This window comes from Bison bison, unplaced genomic scaffold (genome assembly GCF_000754665.1).
Source record: "Bison bison bison isolate TAMUID 2011002044 unplaced genomic scaffold, Bison_UMD1.0 scf7180017864483, whole genome shotgun sequence".
NCBI lineage: Eukaryota > Metazoa > Chordata > Mammalia > Artiodactyla > Bovidae > Bison > Bison bison.
Genome location: NW_011495043.1, coordinates 2,960,839 through 2,973,878, shown reverse-complemented (window position 1 = coordinate 2,973,878; position 13,040 = coordinate 2,960,839). Strand labels below are relative to the sequence as shown.

The window sequence follows — 13,040 nt, the reverse complement described above, 5'->3', positions numbered from 1 at the left end:
AAATGGCAAGCCTCCAGTATTCTTGCCTGGAGAATGCCATAGACAAAGGAGCCTGGTGGGCTACAGTCTATGGGACATGACTATAGTTGGACACAACTGAGCAACTGAGCATACACAGAATTACATAGAAAAATCAATTAGTAATTAATATTTGAATATTTTAACACATACTTTTCAGAAAAGAGTAAATTAAGTTGAAAAACAAAATACATTTGATCAGTAGGATTTGAAATATTAAGTATAAGCTTAATCTTTTAGATTTCTAAATAGAACACTTCACCTCATAAAAAGTAAATATACTTTTTCATAGAACACACAAGAAGCCTCAAAAAAACCCAAACTATACTGTGTAATTGTCATCTGAACATAATTTAATAATATAGAAATTAATAATTATCAGCTTAAAATCACATAAACATGAAAACATGTAAATATACTAAATAATTCTTTAGCTTAAAAATCCTTTAAAAAGAAAGTATTAAATACAAAGCGCTCAATAAAAATGAAAACTACAAATCAAAATTTGTAAACCACATCTAAAGTAGCATTCAGTGGAACGTTGACTTTTTAAATTAACTCATCAGAAAATACGAATGATTCAAACAAATGAACTAAACTATTGAAACAAAAAAGTTAGAGAACAAGTAAAATAATAACTCAAAAATAAGGAGAAAAAATATTGATAAAATGAGTAAAAATTTAAGAAACGGGGAACAAAATCTACAACAATTAAACTCTAAGGTTTTTAAGATTAATAAAAACACTTGCGTTTTGTAAAACCAATCAATTAAGAAAAAAGAAAGAAAATATAAATGAATCGAATATAGAACAAAAATTAGGATGAAGGTATAAATGCAAGCAACAGGTTTAAAAATTTTTTTAAGTATTATATACAACTTTATATTAGCTAGAGCTTCCCAGGTGGTGCTAGTGGTAAAGAATCTGTCTGCCAATGCAAGACACAAGAGACAGGTTTAGTCCCTGGGTTGGGAAGATCTCCTCTAGGAGGAAATGGCAACTGACTCCAGTATTCTTGACTGGAAAATTCCATGGACAGAGGAGCCTGGCAGGCTACAGTCCACTGGGCCACAGAATTGGACACAACTGAGCAACTGATCACACACACACACAAGCTAATTTAAAACTTAGAAAAATTGTTTTAGATGTAAAATTCCTGGGGTAGGAGGAAGAAGAGACTAGCTGCTCCACAAAAAGCAGAAAATATGAAATAATAAGAATAATAAAACAAATCATAATCAAAGTCATACCTTTCCAAAAAGCATAGGCCTAGCTGCTTTACAAAATAGATCTAACAGACTTTTGAGGAGTAAATTATTCTAGAAAATAGAAAAACAATACAAACCTTCCAGTCTTTTTTAAGAGATTAATGTAATTCAGATGCCAAAACTGAGTAACAAAAGTAAAATAAATTTAACTTATAAACATGAATGCAAAAATTATAAATACTAGAATATATGATAGTATTGATGGGGATATGAGGCTATTATAGACTGTGGTATTACAGAATTTTGGAGAACATTTAACAGTATTTAATTAAATCATTATTGTATGATCCAGAAAAAATGCATTTATTATGTGCCTAAAATAATAAATGATTAAGCATATACTACATTTATTTTTTTATTGTTTATACTTAAATATTGCATTTTTCCAGGTATACAAGTATATTATACAGTGTTTGGTGTTATATAACAGTTGGCCTCTCACTGAAAGTCAACAGATGTTTGTTCAAGCACTAAAAGACTTAGAGAAAAATGATAACAAAGGTATGTCACTCCAAATATTATTCCTGCATTTTATATTGTCTATACATATTTAACAGTAAATTTGTCATGTAATTACTAAAATATTGCTTACAATTTATGCTCTAATCCAGTGGCATTTCCTGTTCTATCAACTGATTACATGTTTCAACATTTTCAGTATTTGGTTATGAAAACCAAAAAATATATGATTGTTTAGTCAAGTTTAAACAACTTTTGTCCAGTTAGTAAAAATTACTTGATGATTATCTAACAAAGGTACTCTAAACTTTTCTAATTATAAATTATTTTTGTCCAATTTATTAAAAAATATAACTTTAAAGATATGTTTTTAAAATATTTAAGAGAAAAAGAATCTTCCACTGAAAGAGAATTCAGGTTTATTTTTTCAAAAAGTAAACTATTCTCAATATTTCTGAGCAGGAAATAACAAATTGATGCTTTAGATTTTAAAAAAATTGGAAACAGCCTCTACTCTTAAACATATATTGCAGGTATGCATGCTCATGTCTGACTCTTTGTGAGCCCATGGACTGCAGCCTGCCAGGCTCCTCAGTCTATGGAATTTTCCAGGCAAGAATAGTGCGGTGGGTTGCCATTTCCTATTCCTGGTGATCTTCCTGGTGCAGGGATAGAACTTGCATCTCCTGCATTGCAGGCAGATTCTTTACCACTGAGCCACCCTTATGAAGTGGCTCTTATTATTATTATTATTAATTTATTTATTTAATTATTTATTTATATATTTATTAATAATTAAATCTAAAGGAATGAATATTTTCAATGTATATCCTTTTCGAATTTCAAACAAGATTACCCAATCATAAAATTAACCTATGTACATTATTTTAAAAAGAAAATTGTACACTACAAAAGAGCATAATACAATACCAAAAGCTGGTCAGAGTGCAGAGCAACAGAAATTTTCACACACTGATGACGGGAATACAAAATGGTACAGTCAAGTTGAAAGAGTTTCAATTTCTTACAAAACTAAAAATGCACTTACTACTGTGAAATAAAGTTCACAATTTATGGCAAGACTAGATAAGTTGAAGTATAAAAAAGATTTCTCTGTCCTGTGCCTTCCTGTTTCTCCTCTGCTGTGCCTTACGTATCTGCATTATGCATCTACCAACCTTCTTCCATCATTAGAAATACCTGCTCCTCCATAAAAAGCAACATTCTGCTAGCATCCACAAAAAAACTCCTAAAAGATGACATTCCTTCTTGATGGTGCAAAGGGCTAGGATGATGCTTAGATCTGGATTGTGTAAACTGACAATAATATGTCAAGGGAAACCATCAACATAATGAAAAGCAACTTATGAAATGGGAGAAAATGTTTGCAAACCAGGTATCTGATTGTTAATAAACATATATATATATATAAACATAAAACACATATATATAAACATACATATACAAAGAAATCATGTAACTCAGTATCAAAAAAAGAAACAATCCAATTAAAAAATGGACAAAGGATCTGAATAACATTTTTCTACGGAACACATACAGATGGCCAACAGACACATGAAAAGATGGTCAACATCGCTAATCATTGGGGAAATGTGATTCAAAACCACAATGAGATATTTTATTAGAATGGCTATTACCAAAAAGATAAGAGATAGTGGATATTGGAGAGAATATGGAGAAAGCAGAACCGTTATTACACTCGGAACCATTATTACACTGTTAATGGAAATGTATATTGGAGCAGCCACTAGAGATGGAGGATGAAGATTCCTCAAAAAATTAAAAATAGTACTGCCATAAGATCAAGCAATTCCACTTCTGGGTATATGTTCTAAGGAAATGAAATCATTATCATCAAGAGATATCTGTACCTCCATGTTCATTGCAACAGTATTTACAATAGCCAAGACATGCAAACAACCTAATTGCCCATTGATGGATGAACAGGTAAAGACATAGTGAGATATATATAATGGAATATTATTCAGCCATGAAAATAAGGAAAACCTGCCTTTTGAAACAACTTGAATGAAGCTTGAGGATATTATGATAAGTGGAAAAAAAGTCAGACAGAGCAAGCCAAATGCTATATGAACTCACTTATAGGCAGAATCTGAAATAAGAGAACTCATAGAAACTTTGAACAGATTGGTGGTTGCCACAGAGGAGGCTGGGGGATATATAAAATAAGTAAATGTGGTCAAAAGACACAAACTTCCAGTTACAAGATAAATAACCCCCAGGGATGTAATGTACAGCGTATATGTTTCTTAAGTTCAAAATCCAGCACAGGTGGATTTTCAGTATCTGAACACAGTAGTATAATTTAAGAACTAGAATAATGTAAAATGTAGATCTTGGTTATGGTACAAATTAATAGTGTGAATTAAAATTTTAAAATGAAGTTAACATTAAATAGAGAAATACAGTAAAGTGGCTAAGCTACTGTACATTTGAGTAGTGGAAACTGGGTTATTTATCACCTGTAAAATAAGAACAACTTCTGTGTTATATAATAACTCCTCTGTTTCAGAGTTGTTACGAAGATCCAAGATAATATATATAAAGTTCCTAGAACCCAGCAGCACTTCAAAAAATTGTTTTATCATTATTGTGTGTTCCAACTAGAAAATGTCTTTAGGAATAATTACATGTCTTCTTTTTTGACATCCTATTTGACAATTTTAAGTGTGAATGATCAGCTGCTAAAATTAAATGACACCTTGTGTCACCTTTGCTGAAAGTAGCAAAGAAATTCAGGTTTGAATTGTATTTAAAATGAGCTAGGAAAATTTTTTATTTGAAAAAAATATGTTGGACAATCTTTTTGAATTTCATGCTTATAAATGTGCTTTTTGTGGGTAACCAATATATCTACAACCCGTAGCCTACAAACTAGAACCTTAAGAGTGAGATATATTTTTGAGTAATTAAGTTATCAATGTCTTGAAATTATTAACTTAGCTTACTTTTCAATGATAAATATATCAAATATAAATTGGTCAAACATTTCTTTCATTAGTACGTTGGTGACCCAATTTAAAATTATATGTAAATTAAATGGAAATGTTGCCCCATTAACTGATTTAACCTCAGTATCTAATTTATATGAGAAATAAAATACATTAATTTATTTTTTTTCAAAGATTTACTTTGTTACAACTCATGATAAAATGTAACGCCTGAAACCATGATAAAACTTTAACAAGTTTGGCCTCTGGTTAACATGAAGCAACACTGCCACCTTTAGTATATTTCAGTACTTTACGTTTTAGTGAAAATTGCTTACTTTCACTTAAGAAAATAGAAAATGGAGAAACCCGAGCAGGTAGTATTTAGTGATATTGTCTGCCTTTATATGTATAATAATTAGCAGTCTTGTTATTTTAAAGTCTTTATGTTCGTTGCTGCTGTTTAATCACTAAGTCATGTCCAACTCTTTTCTGACCCCATGGACCATGGCCCATCAGGCTCCTCTGTCCATGGGATTTCCCAGGCAAGAATACTGGAGGGATTGACATTTCCTCCTCCAGGGGATCTTCCTGACCCAGGGATCTAACACACATGGTCTGCACTGGCAGGCAGATTCTCTACCACTGAGTCACCTGGGAAGCCCTTTGTTTCTGTTCCTGGCCCACATATTTGAAGTTCTAATCTATGTGCATTAAGCATAAGCTTTATCATTCTCAAAAGTATTTGATTTCAAGTCCCAGTGCTAATTTTATTAGCAGAATATAAAATAATTTCCTGAATTAAAATAAATATTATTGTTGCTTTTTCTCAGGCACAATACATGCATGGTGTATCCAGTTCAGAGTCTTTGAAGTAACCAAAGTCTTTGTAGATACTATATATATTTATATATTCATTTATGTATGTAGCACATGCACACACCAATACAATTACAATCACACATGGTAAATATAAACAGAAAAACCTATGTGCATGGTATATTTTCAGTTCAGAGTCTGAAGAAAACAAATGCTGTAGATTTATATATATATAGCACACAGACACCAATACAATTACAATCAAACTTGGTATATATAAATAGAAATACTATACATATATATATGAATATATAAATATATATAGTTATGTAATGTTCACTTATGTCAACTTGAATATGTACTGTGCTTAGTCAGCCATTTCAGATTTTGTTATCCCATGAACAGTAGCCCATCAGGGTCCTCTGTCCATGGGGATTCTCCAGACAAGAATACTGATGTGGGTTGCCATGCCCTTCTCCTTAGAATATGCTCATTTGAGTGGAATCAAATATGCCTACTGTATGACTCATTAAGAACTATGAGTGGTAGGAAAAGAATGCCCCAGAAATACCTAATGGGGCAGCTTGAGATTCTATTTCATCAGACATTTGTTAACATCTTAAAAACATAGAGTGTATGATACTATTCATAGGTATGATATTATTTCATATGTTCTTTATTGATTATTTAAAGTCTATGGGAATGGTGTCAGAGCTTCCAAGATGGCACTAGTGGTAAAGAATTCTCCTGCCAATAAAAGAGATGTAAAAACATGTTATGCTAGAGATGTAACAGAGTTTTGCTAAGAGAACGCACTGGTCATAGCAAACACCCTCTTCCAACAACACAAGAGAAGAGAAGACAAGTAAGGTCATCTACACATGACCAGACTCTACACATGACCAGATGGTCAATACTGAAATCAGATTGATTATATTCTCTGCAGCCAAAGATGAAGAAGCTCTATACAGTCAGCACAAACAAAACCAAGAGCTGACTGTGGCTCAGATCATGAGCTCATGATTATTACCAAATAATACCAAATATTACCAAGCTCAATATTACCAAATTCAGGATTAAATTGAAGTAAGTAGGGAAAACCACTAAACCATTCAGGTATGACCTAAATCAAATCCCTTATGATTATACAGTGGAAGTGATAAATAGATTCAAGGGATTAGATCTGATAGAGTGCCTGAAGAACTAGGAATGGAGGTTTGTGACATTGTACAGGAGGCGGTGATCAAGACTACCCCAAAGAAAAAGAAATGCAAAAAGGCAAAATGATTGTCTGAGGAGGCCTTACAAATAGTTGAGAAAAGAAAAGATGTGAAAAGCAAGAAGAGGAAAGACATACCCATTTGAATGCAGAGTTCCAAAGAATAGTAAGGAGAGATAAGAAACCCTTACTCAGTGATCAATGCAAAGAAATGGAAAACAATAGAATGGGAAAGACTAGAGATCTCTTCAAGAAAATAAGAGATACCAAGGGAATATTTCATGCAAAGATGGGCACAAAAAGGACAGAAATGGTATGGACCTAACAGAAGCAGAAGATAGTAAGAATAGGTGGATTTTTGTATAGTTTTTTCGTATATATAGTATATATATATATATAAATATATATACACATACACAAAGAACTATACAAAAGACTATACAAAAAAGAAGAACTATACAAAGAAGAACTATATAAAAAACATATTAATGACCCAGATAACCACGATGGTGTGATCACTCACCTAGAGCCAGACATCCTGGAATGTGAAGACAAATGAGCTTTGGAAGCATCACTAAGAAAAAAGCTATTGGAGGTGTTAGAATTCCAGTTGGAATCATCAAATCCTAAAAGATGATGCTGTTAAAATGCTGCACTCAATATGCCAGCAAATCTGGAAAACTTAGCAGTAGCCACAGGACTGGAAAAGGTTAGTTTCATTCCAATCCCAAAGAAAGGGAATGCCAAAGAATGTTCAAACTGCTACACAATTGCACTCATCTCACATGCTAGCAAAGTAATGCTCAAAATTCTCCAAGCCAGGCCTCGGTGAACTTCCAAATGTTCAAGCTAGATTTAGAAAAGGCAGAGGAACCAGAGATCAAATTGCCAACATCCACTGGATCATCGGAAAAGCAAAAGAGTCCCAGAAAAACATCTATTTCTGCTTTGTTGACTATGCCAAAGTCTTTGACTGTGTGGATTACAACAAACTGTGGAAAATTCTTCAAGAGATGGAAATACCAGACCACCTGACCTACCCCCTGAGAAATCTGTATGCAGGTGAGGAAGCAGAAGTTAGCACTGAACATGGAACAACAGACTGGTTCCATTTCTGGAAAGGAGTACTCCAAAGCTGTATATTGTCACTCTGTTTATTTAACTTATATACAGAGTACCTCATGAGAAATGCCAGGCTGAATGAGCACAAGCTGGAATCAAGACTGCCGGGAGAAATATCAATAACCTCAGATGTTCAGATGATACCACCCTTATGGCAAAAAGTGAAGAAGAACTAAAGAGCCTCTTGATGAAAGTGAAAGAGGAGAGTGAAAAAATTGACTTAAAACTCAACATTCAGAAAACTAAGATCATGGCATCTGGTCCCATGACTGCATGGCAGATAAATGGGGAAACAATGGAAACAGTGAGACTTTATTTCTTGGGCTCCAAAATCACTGCAGTTGGGGACTGCAGCCATGAAATTAAAAGATGCTGGCTCCTTGGAAGAAAAGCTATGACCAAACTAGACAGCATATTAAAAAGCAGAGACATTACTTTGCCAACAAAGGTACGTCTAGTCAAAGCTATGGTTTTTCCAGTAGTCATGTATGAATGTGAGAGTTGGACCATAAAGAAAGCTGAGCACTGAAAAATTGATGCTTTTGAACTGTGGTATTGGAGAAGACTCTTGAGAGTCCCTTGGACTTCAAGGAGATCCAACAAATCAGTCCTAAAGGAAATCAGTCTTGAATATCCATTGGAAGGACTGATGCTGAAGCTGAAGCTCCAATACTTTGGCCACCTGATGCTAAGAACTGACTCATTGGAAAAGACCTTAATGCTGGGAAAGATTGAAGGCAGGAGCAGAAGGGAACAATAGAGGATTAGATGGTGGATGGCATCACTGACTTGCAGACATAAGTTTGAATAAGCTCCGGGAGTTGGTGATGGACAGGGTGGCCTGGTGTGCTGCAGTCCGTGGGGTAGCAAAGAGTCGGATATGACTGAGCGACTGAACTGACTAAGGGACATTGGTTCAATCCCTGCGTCGGGAAGATACCCTGGAGTAGGAATTGGCTACCCACTCCAGTAATCATGCCCAGAAAATCCCATGGATAGACTATCAGTGAGTGCTGCAGTCCATGGGGCTGCAAAGAGTCGGACACGACTGAGAATCAGACATAACTAAAAGCCAAACATAGGGGAGCGGTCCTAAGATGGTGGAGGAATAGGATGGGGAGACCACTTTCTCCCCCACAAATTCATTGAAAGAACATTGAACGCTGAGAAAATTCCACAAAACAACTTCTGAACGCTGGCAGAGGACATCAGGCACCCAGAAAGGCAGCCCATTGTCTTTGAAAGGAGGTAGAACAAAATACAAAAGATAAAAAGAGACACAAAAGAGTTAGGGATGGAGACCCATCCCGGGAAGGGAGTTGTAAAAGAGGAGAAGGTTTCAAACACCAGAAAACCCTCTCACCAGCGGGTCTGTGGGGAGTTTTGGAATCTCAGAGGGTAACATAAGCGGGAGGAAAAATAAATAAATAAACCCCACAGATTACGTGCCTTAACAGCTTCCCAGTAGAGAAGTAGCCCAGATGCTCGCATCTGCCACCAGCAAGCAGGGGCTGAATAGGGAGGCGTGGGCTGCATTGCTTAGGATAAGGACCAGGCCTGAATGCCCTGAGGGCAATCTGAGGGAAGAAAGGTGAGATAGCAACCCAAACTGTGGGATAGCCAGAGAGAGGGAAAACAAGAGAGAGAGAGAGAGAGAACTATCCCGCGAAAAGCCCTAACCTAAGGCACTGCCAGGCCGCTCACACAACAAAGGACTGAGCGAATACCAGAGGAGAGCTAGCCAGCTGCAGACCAGCCCATCCCCCGCCAGAGGCAGGGAGGCAGGCAGGCAGCAGCCAGAACCAGAAAGGGGCAATCTCGGCCCCGGAGACGGTATCCTCTACCAAACTGCGAGCAGGCTCCCAGTTGCTAACCAAGACTTCCTGGGATTCTGGACAGTTGACATCCTCTGGAAGGGTTGCAGCCAGAGATCAGCTCCCCAGTAGACACACAGCACACCTGAGACAGCGCCCACTGCACACCCAGGAAACAGAGCGGCTGGGACAGGGGAGGCGATAAGATGCACACCTCAGCTGGGGAGAATGCACTCACCAAGCACCTGGTCGCCTGAGCTGCTCGGACCTGGGAAGGGCACAAAACGCAGGCCAACCAAGTCTGCACCTGTGTGGAGTACCCGAGAACCAGAACCTGAGCGGTTTAGACCTGGGAAGTGCACACAACCCAGGGCCCATTTTAGACAGTTCCTCTGCAGAGCAACCCAGAGCCTGAGCAGTGTAGATTGGGAAAGCATACACGCCGTGAGTGGGGGCAAACCCAGTGTGGCCCAGACACTGCGAGCACTCCCCACAGACGCCAGTGATATTTGTTTGCAGTGTTCCTCCCCACAGCACAACTGAACGTGAGTCTAAATAAGTGACCACCTTCACCCCCTTGTGTCAGGGTGGAAATTAGACACTGAAGAGAACTGCAAACAGAAGAAGCCAAAATAAACAGAGGGAACCGCTTTGGAAGTGACAGGTACAACAGATTAAAACCCTGTAGTTAGCACCGACTATGTTGGAGGGGCCTATAGATCTTGAGAAGCATAAGCTGGAACAAGGACCTATCTGAAACTGAACTGACCCCACCCTGCTTGCAACAGCTCTAGAGAAATTCCTAGATATATTTTTAGTATTATCATTTTTTTAAAATTTTAAGTCCTCTATTATTCCTTTAATTTTTATTTTTATAACCTACTATTACTTTGCAAAAAAAATAAGACCCTATTTTTAAGGCAAACTTCATATATTTTTTATAATTTTTGTGATTTTTTTTTTTAATATTGTATTTTTGAGAGTCTAACCTCTACTCTAGATTTTTCACCTTTGCTTTTTGGTATGTTATCAATTTTGTACCTTTAAGAACCCAATCTTCAGTACCCATTTTTACTGAGGAGTGTGATTACTGTCTTGATTACTCTGTCCCCCTTTTGACTCTCCTTTTTCTCCCCCAGGTCACCTCTATTTACTCCTTCCCCCTTCTCTTCTCTACCCAAATCTATGAATCTCTTTGTGTGTTCCAGGCTGTGGAGAACACTTAGGGAACTGATTACTGGCTAGATTTCTCTCTCTCCTTTTGATTCCCCCTTTTCTCCTCCTGGTCACCTCTATCTCCTTCCTCCCTCTTCTCTTCTCTGTGTAACTTCGTGAACCTCGTTGAGGGTTCCAGACTGTGGAGAGTGCATAGGGAATTGATTAGTGGCTAGACTGCTCTCTCTCCTTTTGATTCCCCCTCTTCTCCTCCTGGTCACCTCTATCTCCCTCCTCCCTCTTCTCTTTTCCATGTAACTCTGTGAACCTCTCTGGGTGTCCCTCACTGTGGAGAATCTTTTCACCATTAACCTAGATATTTTATCATTGGTGTTGTATGGATGGAGAAGTCTTGAGGCTTACTGTAAGAATAAGACTGAAAACCAGAGGCAGGAGGCTTAGGTCCAAAACCTGATAACACCAGAGAACTCCTGACTCCAGGGAACATTAATTGATAAGAACTCATCCAAAAGTCTCCATACCTACACTGAAACCAAGCACAACCCAAGAGCCAACAAGTTCCAGAGCAAGACAAACCACACAAATGCTCCAGCAATGCAGGAACAGAGCCCCAAGCTTTAATATACAGGCTGCCCAAAGTCACACCAAACCCACAGACATCTCAAAACTCACTACTGGACACTTCATTGCACTCCAGAGAGAAGAAATCCAGCTCCATCCACCAGAACACTGACACAAGCTTCCCCAACCAGGAAATCTTGACAAGCCACTCGTCCAACCCCACCCACAGGGAGGAACCTCCACAATAAGGAGGAACCACAAACTGGCAGAATACAGAAAGGCCACCCAAAACACAGCAATCTAAACAAGATGAAAAGGCAGAGAAATATTCAGCAGGTAAAAGAACAGGATAAATGCCCACCAAACCAAACAAAAGAGGAGGAGATAGGGAGTCTACCTGAAAAAGAATTCAGAATAATAATAGTGAGAATGATCCAAAATCTTGAAAACAAAATGGAGTTACAGATAAATAGCCTGGAGACAAGGATTGAGAAGATGCAAGAAATGTTTAACAAGGACCTAGAAGAAATAAAAAAGAGTCAATCAATAATGACTAATGTAATAAATGAGATCAAAAACACGCTGGAGGGAACCAACAATAGAATAATGGAGGCAAAAGATGGGATAAGTGAGGCAGAAGATAGAATGGTAGAAATAAATGAAACAGAGAGAAAAAAAAAAAAGAATTAAAAGAAATGAGGACAACCTCAGGGACCTCTGGGACAATGTTAAATGCCCCAACATTCGAATCATAGGAGTCCCAGAAGAAGAAGACAAAAAGAAAGGCCATGAGAAAATACTTGAGGAGATAATGGTTGAAAACTTCCCTAAAATGGAGAAGGAAATAGTCACCCAAGTCCAAGAAACCCAGAGAGTCCCAAACAGAATAAACCCAAGGCAAAACACTCCAAGACACATAATAATCAAATTAACAAAGATCAAACACAAAGAACAAATATTAAAAGCAGCAAGGGGAAAACAACAAATAACACACAAGGGAATTCCCATAAGGATAACAGCTGATCTTTCAATAGAAACTCTTCAGCCCAGAAGGGAATGGCAGGACATACTTAAAATGATGAAAGAGAAAAACCTACAACCCAGATTACTATACCCAGCAAGGATCTCATTCAAATATGAAGGAGAAATCAAAAGCCTTACAGACAAGCAAAAGCTCAGAGAATTCAGCTCCACCAAACCAGCACTTCAACAAATGCTAAAGGATCTTCTCTAGACAAGAAACACAGAAAGGGTGTATAAACTCAAACTCAAAACAATAAATAGCAATGGGATCATACTTATCAATAATTACCTTAAATGTAAATGAGTTGAATGCCCCAACCAAAAGACAAAGACTGGCTGAATGGATACAAAAATAAGACCCCTATATATGCTGTCTACAAGAGATCCACCTCAAAACAAGGGACACATAAAGACTGAAAGGGAAGAGCTGGAAAAAGATATTTCACGCAAATGGAGATCAAAAGAAAGCAGGAGTAGCAATACTCATATCAGATAAAATAGATTTTAAAATAAAGACTGTGAAAAGAGACAAAGAAGGACACTACATAATGATCAAAGGATCAACCCAAGAAGAAGATATAACAATTAT

General features: G+C 37.0%; 1 protein-coding gene across 1 annotated transcript in view; it reads left to right on the top strand.

Moving 5' to 3' along the window:
* The window catches only part of ADGB (androglobin), a 190,793-nt gene that overhangs the window by 144,952 nt on the left and 32,801 nt on the right, over window positions 1-13,040 (top strand). The window contains exon 29 of the mRNA XM_010862563.1: window positions 1,676-1,787. Within this exon, the coding sequence (XP_010860865.1) occupies window positions 1,676-1,787 (112 nt within the window). The remainder of the gene's footprint in view (window positions 1-1,675; window positions 1,788-13,040) is intronic.